Source organism: Balaenoptera acutorostrata, chromosome 17, assembly GCF_949987535.1.
Source record: "Balaenoptera acutorostrata chromosome 17, mBalAcu1.1, whole genome shotgun sequence".
NCBI classification, from domain to species: Eukaryota; Metazoa; Chordata; class Mammalia; order Artiodactyla; family Balaenopteridae; genus Balaenoptera; species Balaenoptera acutorostrata.
This window is the reverse complement of record NC_080080.1, coordinates 36,905,529-36,927,821: the sequence shown is the minus strand read 5'-3', so window position 1 is coordinate 36,927,821 and position 22,293 is coordinate 36,905,529. Positions and strand designations below refer to the sequence as shown.

At 36.1% G+C, this 22,293-nt stretch overlaps 1 protein-coding gene across 1 annotated transcript in view; it reads right to left on the bottom strand.

Moving 5' to 3' along the window:
* RGS22 (regulator of G protein signaling 22) overlaps positions 1 to 22,293 on the bottom strand; it is a 170,053-nt gene that overhangs the window by 45,698 nt on the left and 102,062 nt on the right. Inside the window, exons 15-21 of the mRNA XM_057531906.1 lie at positions 16,673 to 16,867; positions 13,953 to 14,045; positions 9,985 to 10,157; positions 8,894 to 9,056; positions 5,708 to 5,866; positions 3,614 to 3,682; positions 1,038 to 1,199 (exon numbers count right to left, since the gene is read on the bottom strand). Of these exons, the coding sequence (XP_057387889.1) occupies positions 1,038 to 1,199; positions 3,614 to 3,682; positions 5,708 to 5,866; positions 8,894 to 9,056; positions 9,985 to 10,157; positions 13,953 to 14,045; positions 16,673 to 16,867 (1,014 nt within the window). The remainder of the gene's footprint in view (positions 1 to 1,037; positions 1,200 to 3,613; positions 3,683 to 5,707; positions 5,867 to 8,893; positions 9,057 to 9,984; positions 10,158 to 13,952; positions 14,046 to 16,672; positions 16,868 to 22,293) is intronic.

Here is a 22,293-nt window from a genome sequence, read left to right as displayed (position 1 = left end):
TAGGCTGCTTGCAAGGAAATGAGCCTGCTAATCCTGGGAGCAGGGATGCCTACTCTTAGGTATTTCTAGACAACATTCCTGTATTCAAGTCTAGATTACACAACCTAGGAAGTCCTTTCCTCCTCTTCAGTGCAGAGATTCTATATGATTCCATCAAACACTTAAACCTGACAATAAACTGCTTTTGCACCTAATAACTTGTTCTTTCATTTATTTATTTTGTTAAGAATTTGGCCATTCTAATAGTAAAGCCTCTCTCATCTCTGTTGGTTTATTTATCTGTAATCCACTATCTCTTATTACTATTGCTGCAAATATGGTTAGGAGGAATTCTTGTAAACAGGTCTTGGTTAAAGTACTGAATATGAATATCTTGAGCAAAAATGTGTATAGTACATTTACAGATAAGCAATATGCAAAAATATAGTTAAAACTTTTCAGGAAGATTCTTGTTAGATCATAATATACATGAAACCTTGAAAAACCTAATACTATCATTTCAGGGTTAACTCTTACATTTCACTGTATAATAATAAATGTATCTAACACAGAACAATAGATACCTCAATATTTACACATTGGTATGAAAACATCGAAGTTGGGATATCTTATATAAATCTTTTTTTTTTCTTTTTTTTTTAAAGGGAGGGGTCAAGACCAGTCACTCTTCTTTTTATTTATTTATTTATTTATGGCTGTGTTGGGTCTTCTTTTCTGTGCGAGGGCCCTCTCTAGTTGCGGCAAGTGGGGCCACTCTTCATCACAGTGCGCGGGCCTCTCACCATCGTGGCCTCTCTTGTTGCGGAGCACAGGCTCAGCAATCGTGGCTCACGGGCCCAGCTGCTCCGCGGCATGTGGGATCTTCCCAGACCAGGGCTCGAGCCCGTGTCCCCTGCATTGGCAGGCAGACTCTCAACCACTGCGCCACCAGGGAATCCCTATCTTATATAAATCTTGCCCAAAAAGTTAGGAAACTGATATGTTAATGCATCTCCTCCTTAAAAAGAGGTGCTTTTCTCCAGCTTCTAATACAATACCTTATATTTTTGTACTTCTTGCCAAAAGAGCACCCCATTTTCCAATAAATCTCCTTTTAGAGCCACAAACCGTTGAAATTGCCTTGCGGTAATTGGATTCAATAATGCTTTACGGAAAGCAATGATTTCACAAGATGACGATATCCACTTACTCTCCACAGGCTGTCCAAATCAGAGAATACAGAAAATTAGCTGTGTTCCAGAAGTTAATAATAAAGTCATTTATTAGGCTAAAATTTACCAACTTCTATCTCCTTTATTTTTGTCTGTTGAAATTTATGGCATGGATAAATAGAATTTGGCAGCTTTCCCCCTCTGTTCTCCCTTTTGTCTCTTTTGTATTTTTATGGCATCAGTTTCTTAAGAGATGGAGAGAAAAAGAAATGACTGGATGACTTAGAACATATGACTACATTAAGAATGTTAACAATCATTACAGTTTGGGACTATGGTGAAAAACTACACTTTGGTGTACAGTATGAGTTCTGTGCTTAAACAGAACAAAGTAATCATAATGCTATAATTACATATATTATATGTTATATATTAATATATAACTTTCTTGCCTTTTAAAAAGTAAAAACAGTTGAACATTTAAGATATTTTTCAAAAATTTTAGAAAAAATTACCAATTAATCTTATTAATTTAAATAGGAAATTTACTGTGGAGCTTCACTATAATTCTATCCTAGAAAGATCATGTTTTTTTTTTTTTTTTGGCCACAGTGTGCCGCTTGTGGGATTTTAGTTTCCTAACCAGGGATCGAACCTGGGCCACAGCAGTGAAAGTGCTGAGTCCTAACCACTGGACCACCATGGAATTCCCGAAAGATCATGTTTTTAGGCAAGACATCTTTATATTATTTTAATAATAAATTACTATTAATAATTAATAACCAGAGGAAATAATTATCAGTGTATATTTTTAATAATAAACTTTCTCTGACCCAGGATTCACTTTACACAACAAAAAAGCCATGTTGTTTTACTAATGCTTAAAGGTATTACTTATTTTATCTTCACAATTCTGAAGTATATGATGTCTACTTTTTTTACCTTGACCAGTTTAGATCACATATTCATCCTCCTTTAGACTCTCAGATTAAAAAAAATAATAGATTTTATTGAATTTACTGAATAGATTCTTTTTCATTTGATAAATTTATTGAAGTGCCCCAAATCTGAGTTTAGCCTACAACCATGCAAGGAAGCATCACTTTAAAGGCAATATTTTAGATGAACTTAGGAATTATAGTAACAATCAATGACAAATATCCATTGCACATGATAAATATCCATTACTGACAATGCATAAAATAAGTTTCTTGAAACAAATCATATGTGACCAACAATAAAAGTGTTTTAAGAGAGTTATGTAAAAAAGTCTATGGGAATGCAAAGGAAAGAGTAACTAATTCTGCCTGGAGGAGTAAGAGCTTTACAGAGAAGGGCTTTGAGGATGACATCTGAGTTGGAAACTGAAAAGCGAAGGCAACTCCAGGCAGTCTAGACGAATGGTGGTGCCTTTACCCCAGATAAAGTGAATAGATGTCTATCACTATTTTAGTGAGGCACATGTGGTGTTCCAAGGACAAAAAGTTAAGACCATCACCAGATGGTCCATATTAAAATTATAGCCCTATAAATAGGAACAACTATGTATTAGACTGGGATGTTTATTTAAAACCCACTCAACAAATAATGTTTTAAGACCTGCTTCTTAAGATACTAAAACTTAGTAATTTAACTAAAACCCATAATTTAACTAAACAGAAAATAACATAATATATAATGTACGATAATATGACATATAAGCCCATTCTATTTAGTATTTTTAAAAAATACATAGCAAAGGACAAATATAAGAACAGTTTGTTTCCTTTCAAGAGGAAAATACAGGAAAAAAGCATCCTAACAGATACATACACTCCTCTAACAGTCGAATAGATTTTTATCTTTGTTAGGTTGTAGGGGGTCACCTGGGTCTAGTTTGACATTTTATCAAGACCTATAGAAGGACGAATACACATACATTTGTAGGCTCAAAAAGAAGACTGTGTTTATCATGCTTGTTAAGAAGCAAAATAGGCAATTTCTAGGAAGGTATCATATTGTAGTGGTTTAAATAATCACCAAAATGATAGCTATCTTAATTCTTTTAAAGTTAAAATGTAATTCTAAATAAAGAGGATAATATAAGATAATTTAAGTTGCTGATTCTGCTGCATACTCCTCATTCTTTTTGTGTAATCCACTCCCAATAATAAATAAACTACCATATGCTGGAATGATCAGCCTGTCTCAATAAATTCATCACAAGCAAAACAACTAAAAATACACATTTAAAGTCCAATCACACACTTCTAGGGTTGAGCAGGTCAAGGAACTCTTTAAGAAGAGGGCTCTAGTAGAATCACACTTTCCTGCCGATTCCATCAGCCAATTAAGAACAGTGTCAGCATCTGGTGGCTTAGAAAGCATTATCTACAATGAGGGTCTCTGTACAAGAAGAGGAAGAAAAACTATACTTTGACAGTGGAACTTACAAGAGGAAGAACATAACAAATATTACTTGCCTTCCAGACTCCAATTTTCCTTTCACGCTTCTGTAGTAAAAGCTCTTCAGCTATGTCTTTCATCTGTACCTAGAAGCAAACCAATGATTTTATCCAAGTTATTCAGAATGTCTACAGTATTGAAATCATTTACTGATTTAACAGCTTTAAAAAATGAGGTGAAGGTCAGTGTGAATAAGAGAAAGAACAGGAGGAAGAGGGTAAGACTTAGAAACGGAAGCCCTGTCCAGTTCCCCGGGCAAGTCACTCAAATTCTCTTAGCAGTCTCCTCATCTGCAAAATGCAGATAATAGTACCTGAGTGTATTGCCCCAAAGGTAGACAACAGTTTCACTTGGGCCCCATAGAATCTGAAGCTGGAAGGATAATTAGGACTCCCCACATTTTTGTGTATTCTCTAGCCACAACTAATTTGAGAAGAGTACAAAAGTTACTCAACACAGGGAGGTAATACAGTAGATACTTCTTGAGGTTATTGCCTATTCACAATATTTTCCCTTTTTTGGGAACCACTCCTGCCAAGTCTGTGCTATGTGACTCTACCTCCCTGTCTATAGCAGGTAGATCCAGGAGCTGACCCAGACAAACAGGGACTAGAATCACTGCTGCTGAGTCTTTTGGTAGCCACAGCCTGGAGAAAAGATCTGAGAATTCTTCTTGCTGGGTTCCCAGGGCTGTCTTGGCCCCTGGTCTTTGTAAAGCTTGGGTGTCAACTCTTCCCCTAAATGCATAAGATGCTCCGGCATCATTTTATTAAAAATTCTTGATCTTCCCTTTTGTCTTTGGCTTAAGGTTGCCAGAATCAGTGAATGTTGTTGGCCACCCAAAGAATTGCTAAGTTAGGAAGGAGCTGTAAACTACAATAAAATTATTGTGGTAAACATAGTGAGAAAACACGGTAAACAATATTAATGAGCCAAATATCTTTTTACTTGGCTTTGGATAGACAATTAGAGTTAGCCTGAAGAAAGGAAATGAGGAAATCTGAGTTGTCCCAAAGCTTACTTCCAGGAACTTTTTGCCTAAAACAAGTCAGGTCTTCTTCCCCATTCTATAAGTTCTATGTTCCCAGCTGTACTGTGTTTTCCATAACTTAAGGTGCTAAGAAGACTAAGGATATTTCCAGATAAGTAAGACTCAAAGTGTTTGATAAATTAAATATGGAGGGCAGCTTTTTTACATTCTTCCTGATCAATACTAATGGCATGTGCTTTGCACACTAAAGTCCAAAATTACATGCTCTCTACTCCTTGTGTTCTTTTTGTAAAGATCAGGTTTGCCTGTTTTTAGGTGTGATAATGACTTTAAAATTATTGAAGCAATACATGCTTCTTATAAAATAAAAACTAAACAAAGCAAAACAACAACAACAAAAACCCTACTTTACAAAGTAAAAATCCTTCACACTCCCCATACCCATTCCCAGGAGGCAGATCTTTTCTTTGATCTTTGTTCATAAACATAAATATAGATAGACAGAGAGGAGAAAGAGAAATGCATAAATAGACAGACATAGAGATATAAGTACATATAACAGGATTATCTTCTATGTATTGTTCTGCATCCTGCTTGTTTCACTCAATAAATAACATCTTTCATTATCAGTATATGTGGAAATCTCATTTTTATAATCTCATTTTATATGGAAAACTGCATAGTTTTCCATAGTATGGAATTCTTATAATTCATTTAACTATTCCCCTTTGTACATCCTTGCCCATTTATATGAAGACTCAATAATAATAATGTAAAAAATAATAACTATATTAATAGACAGTATGTGAGTGTTTGCTGTGTACCAGGCACCATGCTAAGAAACTACACATATATCATTTCATTTCCTCTTCATAACAATCTTATGAAGCTATTACTCTTATTTACTCTATTTCTTTTCCAAATGAGAAAACTAAGGTTATAAAACTTAGTGTTGTACAATTAATATGTGGCAGTGTTGAGATTAAAACTTGGGAAGTCTAACTTCCTGCTCTTAACCACTATGCCATAGAAAGACAATGGCTGAGTCAACAGGCTTTCACATTTGAGGCTTTGAGAGGTGCTGTCCGTTGCTATCCCAAGATTATACTAATTTACATACCTTTATCTTTTGACGTGCTGCAAACTGTTCACTTGCAAGAAACAATGGCAACCACACATTTTCTAGCCTATTTAGGACATGCTTCTGAATTTCAATTAGAACAGCTGCATCAAGCTGCTCATGGAGAATCTTTCCCCAGCCACCACTTAAATGCATTATCTAAGAAAATAAAAATGAAACAGAAACAACAAACTTCTGTTTAGGTAAAGAAATGCTAATCGTCATTAATTTATTCATTCACCTCAAGACTATTTGCTGAGCACCTGATGGGTGCCAGAATTTTCATTTTCTGTAAAATAGCTCCTGGCTTTACTGTGTATAGTAAAGACAGATAACTACTCTAACATCAAACAGAGAATTGTGGTTTATGTGATGGTTGTTTTAGATGTATGATTTTGCTTATGATAATATATTTCAAAGAACACAGGGATTTCTATCCTGTGTGACAACTGCAATGCCATTTTTTTCTCCATGGCTTCAGTTTCTTCGACTGTAAAATAAGGGCATTAGACTTTTAGTTTTCTAAGTTCTCTTCTAGGTCTAATATTCTAGGAATCTCTGATTCTACTCAAATGGACTTGTTTGAGAAGACATTTTCTTTTGTGTCTGAGAAAAATAAGGCATTAATTAGTTAAGAAACAACCTTGACTCAGACATTATAAATATGCACATTACCAATAAACATTGGGTTGGAGATGGTGGAATGATGGTGGTGGTAGCAACGTAGGGCTGTTCCAACAACTTCAAAGAAGAAAACAGAGATAGCAGGAAGTAGAAAAAGGCCAGGTTATACAGACAATAGTCTCTGACTTGCACAAGTAGCCCTTTTATAAGACAATTTCTCTGTGGCCAAAATCTTCCTTCTATAGAATTACTGGCTTCCACGATACTAATGGCCATAAAAATTAATTAATTAAAAAACAATACTAATGGCCAATTCCTACTATAAATCAACCTGTTTCTGTGTATATACCACTCAAAATTGGTGAGTTTTTTGTACACAGAAAAAAATTGGGCTCCTCATTGGAGTCTTAGCTCTCCTTTGATTAATAAGATTAACTTAATCCTAATAATAATATTGTTTTATATAAAAAAGAGAAACTCTCTTAGCCATCCTTTAATAATATTAATCAAATAATATTAACAATAATATGGTTTCTATATAAAAATAAGAAGAAAAGAGAATAAGAGAAAAAACTACTTTGCTAATCAAACTGCAAATTGGCCACACAACTAGGATTAGAACTAGCATGGTCTATATAAAACATAAGGCGATGCAGAAATCCTTAAGTATAAAATATGTAAATAAAAATAAAAGGGGGCTTCCCTGGTTGTGCAGTGGTTGAGAATCTGCCTGCCAATGCAGGGGACACGGGTTCGAGCCCTGGTCTGGGAAGATCCCACATGCCGCGGAGCAACTAGGCCCGTGAGCCACAACTACTGAGCCTGCGCGTCTGGAGCCTGTGCTCCGCAACAAGAGAGGCCGCGACAGTGAGAGGCCCGCGCACCGCGATGAAGAGTGGCCCCCGCTTGCCGCAACTAGAGAAAGCCCTCCCACAGAAACGAAGACCCAACACAGCCAAAAAATAAAAAAATAAATTAATTAATTAAAAAAATAAAAAATAAATAAAAGTAAAGACAAAGATGAGGAAGAAGGGTCATTTGGAAAACTCCTCTGTAGTAAGCACAATCATTTGCTATGACAGCAATGGGTGACTTTTTCCACTGAATTTTTAATTCTCAGCAAGTTTTACTATGGAAGGTTCACACAGTAGCATCAGATACCATGAAACCTCACACAATGTAGCCCAAGCCAAACAGAAAACAAATGCTTTCCATGTGTTTATTTCATACTTATGCTTATTGAGATACTCCCAGCCACTTTTGCTAATACATCCCAGATTTGTATCTCAGGGAACTAATGGCAAGACATTTTTGTTAAGGTTGCTTAATTCTAGAATTTCTTCTCCCTCTTACTCCCAAGGACTTTTGTTTATTTTCCCCCCAAAGAACTAGATTTTTAATTTGGTATGCCCTACTTGTGAATAGCTCTGAATTTTTCTTTAATTTACTGAATTAATCTGAGATTTGTATTTCACAAACGTATGCCATTAGGGTACACATCCTGTTAAACTACGAAAATAAAGAAATCAAATGCTACACATTTGATCCAGCAAACTTCTAGTATTAGCAAACTTCAGGTTAAATAAATTATAACACTTAATTTTATATTTCAAAGGCATTAAAATTGAGCCATATCTCATGTGATCAATTACATGAACACTCAAAACCACCGCTGAATCCCAGTCTGACATTTTTGCTGTAAGTAATGACACCGTCTAGTTATTAATAAGTTGTGATTAAAGCCATATGATCTTGGCTCAACAAAATGGAAAATCTATGTTCCTGGTCAATAAAAATTGTTTTGGGAGACAGTACAATGGCAAACAGGATTTTTCAAAGATCAGTTATGTTTGGAGTAATTTCAAGTAAGAGAAGAACAGAAAAGGGGTAGAGATGGGGCTTAATGGCTGATAATGGCTGTTTTCTGCTTTTGAAAGGTGCAAGGACTTTGTCCTCCTTGTTTACCACTTATCCTGAGCACCTAGAACAGCGTCTGGCATATCACAGGCACCCATATTTGCTGAATGAATGGGTGGGTGGATGAATGAAAGTTATTTTTATTCCATAAATTACTTTAAAAATAACACAGTTTTAATAATATATAATACTTGAGTGAATTTTAAGGCATCTGTAGAGGGACTTCCCTGGTGGTCCAGTGGTTAAAACTCCACGCTCCCAATGCAGGGGGCCAGGGTTCGACCCCTGGTCAGGGAACTACAGCCCACATGCTGCAACTAGGATTTTGCATGGCTCAACTAAAGATCCCACATGCCGCAACTAAAGACCCCACATGCCGCAACTGAGACTCGGTGCAGCCAAATAAATAAATAAATAAATAATTTAAATTATGGAAAAAAATAAGTAAATAAAGGAAGGCAGCCTTTATTAAAAAAAAAGACATTTGTAGATAATTATGAATACCTAAAAAAAAGATATCAAAAGTGTCTAACATATAAGTCATAAAAGCAAAAGAAAAAAAGAAGACGTTCAGATTGTTGGCAAAAAGAAATAAATTACTAGTTTTCATACTTAAATGTAGAAAATATGTCTCCATGTTGATACCTGGTCCTGTTGATATAGAGAAGCTGGACTGTTGGGTCCAAAGAAATATTTTTTATTAAGGTACTTGTTTTTAATGTACATAGATTTTGCCTCCCTTTGCTTTCGATCTCTGTAAGTTATTCTTCGGAACTGTTCAATGTCTGTCCAGCACATAAGGTCCATGCTAAAATGAAAAAGTACAGCCCTTCTTATTTATTTCTTTCAATTCTATTAAACACCAAACAAGTTGCTGTTTTGACAGAATTTAGAAAGTGCTGTATTGAGTAGTTAGCACAACCGATTAGACCACGGAACTAATGAGTACAATATTATTAATATTGTCTTATCCTGGCTAAATATATGAATGAATACAAGGAGTGCTGGGATCAGAGAAGAATCTACCACCATACTGGTAGGGTCTCAGAGTTCTTCCATTAATGATGAACTAGTATTATCAATTTCAAATATGGAAAAATTTCCACCTATTGCATGTCTATTTGGCAACCTGCTAAATTTAGAATAATTATCATCACAAATAAGGGAAACTATATATGTGAAACTTGGCTCCCAGGTGTAACCAGTTTTTGTTAACTTGGGAGAAAATTATGGAAAAAATATGATTAATACTTCAGTTTATATTAGATAAATGTGTCATAAGGTACCAAGATTCTATGCAAAATTATAATGTTTCATTTATGTATTAACTAATGAAAATCACAAAATAGTACAGTAATTTCAATAGCTTAGTGAAATATAAAAGAGACATTCTCAGAAAGAGTCATTAGAGCACCTGTTTAGAAAAATGCAAAAGAAAGAAACATCAGAATAGGCAAAAATAAAACGTACTGGTGTTTTAATTTAGCCAATGGTAAAAGTATCAACAAATATTGTTTGACCACTTAAAATAACATTTTGGAGGCTGCTATTATCAAAATGCAATTCCCAACAAAAAGTTATCCATACAGGTTTCATTAATTTTTACTGAAATGGGTAAAATCTAGCACCAAACCATTTTTATCATATGTTGAATCAAAACAAGTATCTTAAAGAAATAGCAGTTTAGAAAAATATTTTAAGAGAGAAATAAATTTTAAAATGGTTATGTTCCTTACCTTGAAGAATGAGCCTCAAGAAACTGATGGAAATGTTCAAACTCCAGTTTGTTGTTAAGCAGATCATTAAAATTAAAATGCCTATATTCTGCAGGAACATTATTCCAGTATTCTGTTTGTTTAGAGACATGAGGAAGTAGTGAAATACCAGATCCAATTTCACAAGTAGTGTCCTAATGAAATAATACTTTTCATAAAAATCTCTTAAATAAAACAAATTATTTTCCAAATTTAAAGAGAAACTGAAATAAAAGTTAACTATTAGGCCAATGGCATTTATCAGCCCAATGGTAGAACTGGGTAAAGAATCTAGAATCTGGTTCTAACTCACATCAAATTCTGTTCTGTTCTTTTCCATTCCATTCCCTTCTTTTCAGGAACATTAGTAAATATTTACTATACACTTGCTCATAAAATATTAATTTTATTATTTTTGTTGGTACAGAAGTAATATGTCTTTTGTAATAAAAAGAAAACAAAAAGCATACATTGTACTACCATTCAGAAATAACCACCACAAACATTTTTATGTGTATCCTTTTAGTCTTTTTTGTACACACATGTGGTTTATTACAAATGGAAATAGGACTATACAACTATGTATGGTTTTGTAACTTGGTTCTTTTTCTTAACAATATATCATGAACATAAAACATTAGTTTGTGTATAAAAGTTTTTTATGTTATAGAGTAGTACAAGATACTTTAGATGAAATCTCCTTCATAAAACAGTTAATCGTTAGGTATTTTTAACACCTCTGATGTTTTGCGAACAGTTTACAAGTCCTTCAGGGCAAAGAGCTAGAGAGGCTTATTCTTCAGACATCCTTCCTATATAACTCCCTATATAATTAATTCACCTCCCTATTTGTTTTTATCTCAGACCATGAGATAAACTACCTATATTTAAAAAAATCAATTTTTGATAGGTATAAGTATTATGAATAGTATTATAAATTAAAAAAATTTTTAAAGATACAACTTTATGAATTTTTATGTATCCTTTCCAGATATTAATAGAATTTCAAATAAAGCATTTCTGTGTTTATAAGGCAATAACATGAAGGTTACATTTAAAAAATAGCTTTACTGTTTGTGTAAAACTTTATTGCAAAAGAATAAAGATTTCAGATAGGTACAAAGTAGAAAATTTAAAAATCACCTGAAACCTTACCACTCAGAGCTAACTTTTTAATATTTTGATGAACATTTTTCCAGATAGCCTTCTTTGCATATATGTATACACCTAGGAATGCATGTATAATTTTAGGTGAATAGGATTACACGATACCAGTGTTTTTGTTCCCCACATTTTTATATAATAATATGTCGGGGGCATTTTCCATGTCAATAAATATGAATCTAAACTGTCATTTTTATGTAGATATGCACATTTAATCTTATGGCCTTATGGATCTGTCATGGTTTACTTAGCCAATCACAAATTTGCAAATTTATAAATCAAAATAACACTTTAATATCCTAGTCAATCCTATGATCTTTTTATTGACTCTGTTAAAGCCTTTCCATATTTTTTCTTTATTATTTTGCTTATTGCTGTCACACAACACTTCCTTTTCTGTTTGGAAAACTCAATTTAATTCTTTTGTGACTTGACAACAAATAACGCTGCTGCCATACAGAAATTACCAGTAACATTCAAAGGAATATAATGTGGCTTGAAGGCTCTTAGCTAAGGCAAACGTGTATCTTGGCTCCCTATGCTACTTCATCTGCTTTATTTTTCTGGCTTTGTTGTTAAATGTGTCAATAAAATGTGACACCTGTCAAATGCAGCATGTTGGGCAAAGAAGCAGCAGAAAATGAAACTGCCTGTCCCCTACTTTATGAATACATGATTTCCTCAATATAGGATCCCTACTCCCTCCCCCGCTCCCCCCCAATATATGCAGTGATAATCCTTCCTAGGTTAAAAATCTGTGTTTTTTGCATTCCTATATACTAATGATGAAAAATCTGAAAGTGAAATTAAGAAAACACTCCCATTTACCATTGCAACAAAAAGCATAAAATATCTAGGAATAAACCTACCTAAGGAGACAAAAGACCTGTATGCAGAAAATTATAGGACACTGATGAAAGAAATTAAAGATGATACAAATAGATGGAGAGATATACCATGTTCTTGGATTGGAAGAATCAACATTGTGAAAATGACTCTACTACCCAAAGCAATCTACAGATTCAATGCAATCCCTATCAAACTACCACTGGCATTTTTCACAGAACTAGAACAAAAAATTTCACAATTTGTATGGAGACACAAAAGACCCCGAATAGCCAAAGCAATCTTGAGAACGAAAAATGGAGCTGGAGGAATCAGGCTCCCTGACTTCAGACTATATTACAAAGCTACAGTAATCAAGACAGTTTGGTACTGGCACAAAAACAGAAATATAGATCAATGGAACAGGATAGAAAGCCCAGAGATAAACCCATGCACATATGGTCACCTTATCTTTGATAAAGGAGGCAAGTATATACAGTGGAGAAAAGACAGCCTCTTCAATAAGTGGTGCTGGGAAAATTGGACAGCTACATGTAAAAGTATGAAATTAGAACACTCCCTGACACCATACCAAAAATAAACTCAAAATGGATTAAAGACCTAAGTGTAAAGCCAGACACTATCAAACTCTTAGAGGAAAACATAGGCAGAACACTCTATGACATACATCACAGCAAGATCCTTTTTGACCCACCTCCTAGAGAAATGGAAATAAAAACACAAATAAACAAATGGGACCTAATGAATCTTAAAAGCTTTTGCACAGCAAAGGAAACCATAAACAAGACCAAAAGACAACCCTCAGAATGGGAGAAAATATTTGCAAATGAAGCAACTGACAAAGGATTAATCTCCAAGATTTACAAGCAGCTCATGCAGCTCAATAACAAAAAAACAAACAACCCATTCCAAAAATGGGCAGAAGACCTAAATAGACATTTCTCCAAAGAAGATATACAGATGGCCAACAGACACATGAAAGAATGCTCAACATCATTAATCATTAGAGAAACGCAAATCAAAACTACAATGAGGTATCATCTCACATCTCACATGGTCAGAATGGCCATCATCAAAAAATCTAGAAACAATAAATGCTGGAGAGGGTGTGGAGAAAAGGGAACACTCTTGCACTGTGGGTGGGAATGTAAATTGATACAGCCACTATGGAGAACAGTATGGAGGTTCCTTAAAAAACTAAAAATAGAACTACCATACGACGCAGCAATCCCACTACTGGGCATATACCCTGAGAAAACCATAATTCAAAAAGAGTCATGTACCAAAATGTTCATTGCAGCTCTATTTACAATAGCCAGGACATGGAAGCAACCTAAGTGTCCATCATCGGATGAATGGATAAAGAAGATGTGGCACATATATACAATGGAATATTACTCAGCCATAAAAAGAAATGAAATGGAGGTATTTGTAATGAGGTGGATGGAGTTAGAGTCTGTCATACAGAGTGAAGTAAGTCAGAAAGAGAAAAACAAATACAGTATGCTAACACATATATATGGAATCTAAGGGGAAAAAAAAAAGGTCATGAAGAACCTAGTGGCAAGATGGGAATAAAGACACAGACCTACTAAAGAATGGACTTGAGGATATGGGGAGGGGGAGAGGTGAGATGTGACAGGGTGAGAGAGTGTCATGGACATATATACACTACCAAATGTAAAATAGATAGCTAGTGGGAAGCAGCCACATAGCACAGGGAGATCAGCTCAGTGCTTTGTGACCGCCCTGGGGGGGTGGGATGGGGAGGGTGGGAGGGAGGGAGATGCGGGAGGGAGGAGATATGGGAACGTGTGTATATGTGTAGCTGATTCACTTTGTTATAAAGCAGAAACTAACACACAATTGTGAAGCAATTATACTTCAATAAAGACGTTTAAAAAAAAAATCTGTGTTTTTCTAAGTAGAGAGTTTCTTACCTCAGCTTTATTGGAAACTGTCTCTTTATGCAAAGCCTGTAGCTTTCTGAAGTACGTGGAATCTAGCTGTCGAGTTTCCTCCACCAGCTCCACCTATAATAACACAATAATAAAGTTTGTAACATCAAAAGAATGTGCATTATTGGGGGCTTCCCTGGTGGCGCAGTGGTTGAGAATCAGCCTGCCGATGCAGGGCACACGGGTTCGAGCCCTGGTCTGGGAGGATCCCACATGCCGCGGAGCGAATGGGCCCGTGAGCCACAATTGCTGAGCCTGCGCGTCTGGAGCCTGTGCTCCACGGCAAGAGAGGCCGCGATAGTGAGAGGCCCGCGCACCGCGATGAAGAGTGGCCCCCACTTGCCACAGCTAGAGAAAGCCCTCACACGGAAGCGGAGACCCAACACAGCCAAAAATAAATTAATTTAAAAAAAAAAAAAAAAAAGAATGTGCATTATGAAAAAGTGGGGAAGGAATGCACCATTTGCCAATAACAGTGGGCCAAAAAACAAATACACTTGACAATAAAGTAAGTTAGTTTGGAGGCAGAAGCAGGAAGACCCACATAGTGAAAAACATTAGCTACAGCAAAGTCAGGCTTCAAATGATAAAAAATGTATACATTTCTATGTAATGATATAATGCCACCAAAGATCATTCCTCCTTTCTGGACACCCCATGTGAACCAGCAGACAATGCAAACATGTTGGGTGGATTACTTTTCCATCTTCTATTCTTTATAACAGGATAATAGTCATGAAGATAGGCACTGTTAGCTTTAGGGACCAAATAATCCACAGTAGAGCAAAAAAATGACTGGACTCTATTGTTATCAGTCTGTGAGCAAAGGTTTTATTGCTATAGCAAGAGAGGGGAGAGTCAATCATCAAAGTAAACCTCACAGTAGGACTTAGCCTTCAGAGTGCGTATTGCACTGCTTCATACAGTCAGGAGAACAAGATCATTTTCCATTTCTCTATTGAGAAAAATCAGTTTGTCCGACTGAGAACTCCTGTATTTAATAATTCATTTTGGTTAAATCTTCGTGTTTATCCCTTTTGGGAAAGAGTCTACATAATCCAGTCAGCTGGACTTTTAGAGGAGTCCTCTGGGCTGAACTTAAGAAGTTTATAGAATTAAGAGAAATTTATTTTTCCTCTTATTAAAAAGAGTGTATAATTTGTCCCAGGCATTTCATAAGAATCACTGCTAATGCTAAAACTTCTTGGTTTAGGGAAGTCAGTTATAATTCTGAATCTGTTTTGTCATCCTAGGACCATATCTTATATCCATTTTCCTCTATACCATATACTGTATTTAAAATCATGACTGGGGACTTCCCTGGCTGTCCAGTGCTTAGTACTCTGTGCTTTCACTGCGGAGGGCATGGGTTCGATCCCTGGTTGGGTAACTAAGATCCCGCAAGCTGCGAGGCGTGGCCAAAAAAAATTTAATTAGTTTAAAAAATAATAAAATCATGACTGGAGAGAATTTTTCTTTTCTTAAAAAAAAAAATTATTTATTTATTTATTTGGCTGCATCAGGTCTTAGTTGTGGCATGCAGGATATCTGCTGCCACATGTGGGATCTTCATTGTGGCATGTGGGATCTAGTTCCCTGACGGGATGGAACCTGGGTCCCCTGCATTGGGAGCACGGTGTCTTAACCACTGGACCACCAGGGAAGTCCCTGGAGAGAATATTTTTAAAATTTCATATAATATCCCAATTTTCCTAGTGTAAAATATGTATTTTTGTAGTAGAAAGGATACAAATGCTAATTTTTCAGGACAAAACGAAATCAAGACTGAAAAATTCATTAGTTTGGTCAATGAATTTAGTGAGCCATAGAGTTGTGTTGGTCACTATCCAATAAGGTGACTCTATCCGAGGTGCTTGGTATTAATTTCATCTTAATTACCTCACCCATCCTTTCTGGGAGAAGACATGACCAAGAAGTTGTTCAGGAGATCTGAATGAAGAAGAGCAATACAGAGACAGCAGGGATCCATCTGAAATGACCTCATGTACAGGGTACATGCATTAACTTAATATTAAAAATACCCACAAATGGTTTTAATTTGTGATTCAAAATAAACATTTAAAGAAATTTCCTCCACCCATCAATAAGAATAGTGAAAATATTCAAGCACTGAGACTTAAAATGACCTCTTTTGGAATGAAAAAAGATGTGTTGACACTTTTATCAAATCAAGCAGTCTGACCTGATGAACATCTGAGGGTGCTTTAAGTCAGAGAATGTGCTTTCCACAGTATATATGAAACGTTTATATTTTCCATGGGTGTAATATTTACTGTAATTCATCCAGAATAAAAATAAACAGCCTCCTTCCATTAATCAAAATTAAAGTCACTGCTGAGAAATGGCAAGAAGTGACAAAGCCAGTATATTATCATGGCATATTTTATTGGTTCACAGGAAACCAAAACTCAGATTTTTCTCTGCTGACATATTTGTAGACAGACTTAAAAATGACATCAATTTTAGCCTTTTGCTAGGACACAACAGGGAAACTGGCAAAAACTAAGTTAATGAATACTTTCCCTGCCCCAATTTTGTGTCTGCCCAAATCTTAACTCTGAGTCCCTGGCCCACATGAAATCTTTTCCAGCTTTTCTCTCTTGTGAGTTAACAATGTTGGCCACCATCAGTTTTGGAGTAAACCTGAATTGTTCACACACAATTCATCAGTGCCACAATACCTTTCTGTAAGCAACTTGGTCTGATTTTGCCATCTTTGTCCAAGGCTCAAGAAGGAGGAGAAGGATATATTCTTCTGCTGTGTCGAAAAGGTCTTCAAATGGCGGCTGTATTTTCATATAAATTTCTTTCTTCTTTTCCTGTTGGAGTCCAATGTCAAGAGTGGCTGAAGGAGCAATGTATGTGGCAAAAAGATGCTAAGGGAGAAGGGGGAGAAAGGAGAGGATATTGGAAGAAACCATAATGGTTAGTAGATTCCTCAGCAAAGCCATTTTTAAAAAGTTAAGAGAAGGCAAACAAGCTCAAGTGATTTTTTTTCTTGAAAAGATGTGTAAAACTACTTAAGACAAAGCAATGTGTTTATTCAAAACCTTTGCTTTTCATTTTCTTTTCCTATTTCTTTGTTGGTTATTAGTCAACTAGTCACTGGATCTTGTATAAGTGTACGTGATTTGGGTATTCCATTTTTTCTCAGATTACTACTATGTATTATTATGATTGATTCCAGGTTATACATCTCTTTTCCTTATGTTCATGACATTTCTAACACATTTGTGTTACTTTCCAAAGTGGTTTGAAATGCCCTTTTGGGAAAAAGAGGCAAGAATTCACCAGGGCTGAAAACTGACTATCAATCTAGAGACCCAACAGACTACCTCCCCTACCCAACTGAGTTCCAGAGTTCTTAAATGTCTCCATCTGGTGTCCAATGCTGTGGAAGAGATACAAGAAGGAAATAAGAGTGGATGGAAAGATGTACATGGGGGGCTTCCCTGGTGGCGCAGTGGTTGAGAATCTGCCTGCCAATGCAGGGGACACGGGTTCGAGCCCTGGTCTGGGAAGATCCCACATGCCACGGAGCAACTGGGCCCGTGAGCCACAATTACTGAGCCTGCGCGTCTGGAGCCTGTGCTCCGCGACAAGAGAGGCCGCGATAGTGAGAGGCCCGCGCACCGCGATGAAGAGTGGCCCCCGCTCGCCGCAACTGGAGAAAGCCCTCGCACAGAAACGAAGACCCAACACAGCCATAAATAAAAAAAAAAAAAAAAAAAATTAAAAAAAAAATTAAAAAAAAAAAAAAAAAAAGATGTACATGGAACTTCTAGCTTCCTAGACAAAGCTGCATAAATGTCTCTTCCATTCTACTCATTTGTCTTGTCTCTCAATAACAGCTATTTAAATCTGAGAAGCAATTTAATAACATTTAATTTTTAAAATGTTACATACTGGATATGTCATGCCTTGCACATCACATTTAACTGAAGTTTTTGTTATTGCTTCATACTTAAAATTAATGAATTTTATGGCATGTAAATTAAACCTCAATAAAGCTGTTAAAAATAAAAATTAAAAAAAGAAAGACTATTGGTGATTTCTCCCAAAAGCGACACACTCCTCCGTTTTAAAGATTATCTGATTTCTGTCATAATTTTTTCTTCATTCTGTTCTATTTACATCACTATATCAAAATAAATAGTTATCTTAAAAAAAAGAATCTCTAATTAATTGCATTTTATTTCAATTTTATTTTTATACTTAGACTTTGGAACTGATAATGCCTAGATTCGACCCAGGCGATAAGATAGATAGGTAGACAGATAGATAGATATTTGTACCAAATACCGAATAATAGTCTTATGTAAAATAATCTTTTAAAAGTTTTAAAGGGTTCACATTAATAACATAAGCATTTACTGTGTATCCACTACATCTTAGACACTTGGATAGGTGCTATGTATGTAAAGATTAATGAATGCCTGCCCTGAAGGAGCCATTCGGTGTGATATAGAGATGAAAACCAGTGGTTACCACACAGTATGCTAAGTATTACCATAAAGGTATGTATTGAAAACAAGATCTTCAATAATTGCCTTTCTTTTTAAGCTCACCTCCATTAATCACCTTTTAAACTTTACACTCAGATACGCATTTTTCTGTAATTCCCTAAACCTTGATGTTTTGCCATTCTATACCATTGCACATATTGTTCCTTCAATCTTGTATATATGCCCTACCCCATGCACCTTGTCTGCCTGATAAACTCTGATTTATTCTTAAAAACCGATATGGATTTCTCCTCTTCTCGGAGCCCTTCACTCATACCCTCCTCCCAAGATCATGCTTTTTACTACTACACTTATCACACTATAATGCAATCATGTATTTATGTGTCTTCTCTTCTAGAACAAGGATCTTGAGGGCAAATACTGCAGCTTAGTCCTCTCTGATTCTCCAACTCCTAAAAACTGCTTTGGTAGAGAGTAGATGTTATAAATGTTTATTGATTTGTACTGAATCCACAGAAAAGACTCATTTTTGTCTTGGAATGGGGAAGGAAAAGGTTCAGAAACTCTTCCAAGAGAAAGATAAACTTCTTCCTTAGTCTTTAACCTGAATCTTTAAAGATGAGTTGGAGTAAGTCAGACAAGAGAGGGGAGTTGATGAGAAGGATAGTCCAAGAAGAAGGAAAACATGGCCCAAGGCATGGAGGCCTAAGGGGGTTTTATAACCTATAGAGAGAGTCTAGGCTCCAAGTAGATAACACTGGCTAAAGGAAAGAGGTAGAATAAGAAAGGAGGATATAAAGGGAGGAAGGCTCCAGAGCATGGATATGATCTGTTTTCCTTTGGTAAGGAATTTGAATTTTTACCTAAAGATATAAAATGGGGAATCTCTGAGGAGTGACATCTTTAGATATGAATTTTAGAAATAAATCACTGTGGCATCACATGGAAGAAATGGTTTGAGTAGATCAAGATTTGAGGCAGTTTGGAAGTTATTTTAATAGCCAGACAAAAAATTACAGGCCACCCTCATCTCTTGTTTGCTTTTTTGCAATAGCCTCCTAACTGGTCTTCTCAGGTTCTTCTTTGCTTCTTCATGGTTTTTTCTTTTTAAACCACAGTAAACAGAGAAATTCTTTTGTGTATTACTCCTCCATTTAAACTCTCCAGTGACTTCCCATCTCACACAGAGGGGAATTATAAAGTCCTTATAATTACCTATAATTGGAGTATTTGGACGTTTCTCAGCACTGAGAGGACAAGGATTATAGTTCAGGACCTGCCAGCAGGGAAGCCCCTATAAAAACCCCAGGCTGGGCTTCCCTGGTGGTGCAGTGGTTAAGAATCCGCCTGCCAATGCAGGGGACACGGGTTTGAGTCCTGATCCGGGAAGATCCCACATGCCACGGAGCAACTAAGCCCGTGTGCCACAACTACTGAGCCTGCACTCTAGAGCCTGCGAGCCACAACTACTGAGCCCGTGTGCTGCAACTACTGAAGCCCGCACGCCTACAGCCTGTGCTCCGCAACAAGAGAAGCCACCACAACGAGAAGCCCGCACGCCGCAACAAAGAGTAGCCCCCGCTCGCCGCAACTAGAGAAAGCCTGCGTGCAGCAGCAAAGACCCAACGCAGCCAAAAATAAAATAAATAAAATAAAATAAATAAATTTATTAAAAAAAACCAAAAAAACCCCAGGCTCTCAAAACACTCTAAGAGCAGGGGTGAACCTGATACAGACTCTTGCCTTGAGTCTTTAAAGGGCCAAAAGAAAATAACTGCTAACCTATAATTCTATACCTGGTAAAAAAAATACTCTTCTAAAATAAAAAGGAAATAAAGATGTCATAAGTCAATAAACAAAACCAGAATTCATCACCAGCAGACCTACACTAAATTAATTAATTAATTAAAGGGAAGCCCTAGACAAAAGCAGGATGGAATATAGAACAATAAAAAGCATAAATATGTAGGGAAATATCAATACATATTGATTGTAAAATATAATAATAATGAATAAGGTCAGAGGAAATCGTAAAAGAGCCTAAGAAAAAGAAGTCAGAATTGAAGGTTCAGATTTAAAGTGCAGTTGAAATGACCAACCATGAGGCCCATTATAGGTAGAAAAGCACATGAGGTTACAGTCAGGGTAGTAATACAATAACAAGCAGGGCAGAGTATCAAAGAAGTAGAAGTGAAGGTAAAGGAGAAGCCCATGTAGCATAGTTAAAAGGAAGGACTATAAAGTTCAGTGTATAATAGGCACTCAATAAATATTTGCTAAATGAATGAATGGAAGATAGTGGCCTAATCTGAAATTACGATCTGAAAGGAAAATTTCAGAGTTCAAAAATTTTAAGCTGGAGTAGTTCCAAATTATGATGAATTCTGATATATGGCCATCCCTATAGTTAACTTAGGAGAAATGGAGATAAAAGACATTGGAATTGGGTAAATTAAGAAACACTCTAGCACATATGTTATAAGGATTATTACTTTGGGTATTGAAAAAGCTTCAAGGTGATAAAAAAGAAAAAGTAGGGAGAAATTTCATGAGTCATGTATTGAAATTTTCTAGGAAGATAAAGAGAACTGAAAAGGTCTTTAGATAACATTAGTGAGGTTAAGGAGGGGGGAAAGGAGCAGATGGAGCAGACTCCAGCATTTCTGAAGCTATTAAAAGATGAGTCCTGAACAGCAGCAAAGAACATCTCTTTCTTCCTAAGGGTTGTGAAATACGGGAGAAGGGGCGTATTTAAAAGCCATTCTAGATGTTCTGTTTAATTAGATAATCTGCAAGTCTGGAAAGTCCCTTCCCTAAAATATAGGTACATAGCCTGCTGGATTTAATAGTCCAAAGTGAACCATACTCTTACCAAATGATTCTAAAATATTTTAAATGAAATTTGCTTCAGACACACATGGCAATTTTTCCTAACCTTGGGAGTTATTTAGAAGAATGACCTAAATCTAACCTGTTTAACAAGCTAAGATTGTATCAGATTAAAATCTACTCCTAAACATTTTCTAAACTGGAAGTTTTAAAAAGTGCACTAATTAAAATAATGTCTAGGGTTTCCCTGGTGGCTCAGTGGTTGAGAATCTGCCTGCTAATGCAGGGGACAAGGGTTCGAGCCCTGGTCTGGGAGGATCCCACATGCCACGGAGCAACTGGGCCCGTGAGCCACAATTACTGAGCCTGCGCGTCTGGAGCCTGTGCCCCGCAACGGGAGGGGCTGCGATAGTGAGAGGCCCGCGCACCGCGATGAAGAGTGGCCCCCGCTTGCCGCAACTAGAGAAAAGCCCTCGCACAGAAACAAAGACCCAACACAGCCATAAATAAATAAATAAATAAAGTGGCTATTAATTAAAAAAAAAATAAAGTGGTAATTCTTGGGAAGAAACAGAGAAAGATCGCTTTAAAAAAAAATAATGTCTATACTAAGGTAAATTAAGAAACTAAAAACTAACATGATCAAATTAACAACATTAAAAAATGTCTCTAGAATTTGTTTCAGTAATTTCAAATTTACCCCAAAGGAAAGTAAATTTGACCCCCCCAAATCACTTAAAATCAGTTCCTATTTAGCAAAAAAGAAAAGAAAAGAAAAGAAAAAAAAAATCAGTATCCAGGTTTTATTGGGGCAGGAATATCCTCTAATGGCAAAATAAAGCAACTGTTTTATCACTGAGTCAGCTACATTCAAAACTGTAGTTTAAGGAGACTTGGTGTGCCACATACCAAACTCTTCGTATAGACATCAAGGTGATTCCTTTGATTTAAAAGCATAACAGTGAAGAGGGTAAAGTACAAAAGAAGCTGGAATGGTGACTAGAGTA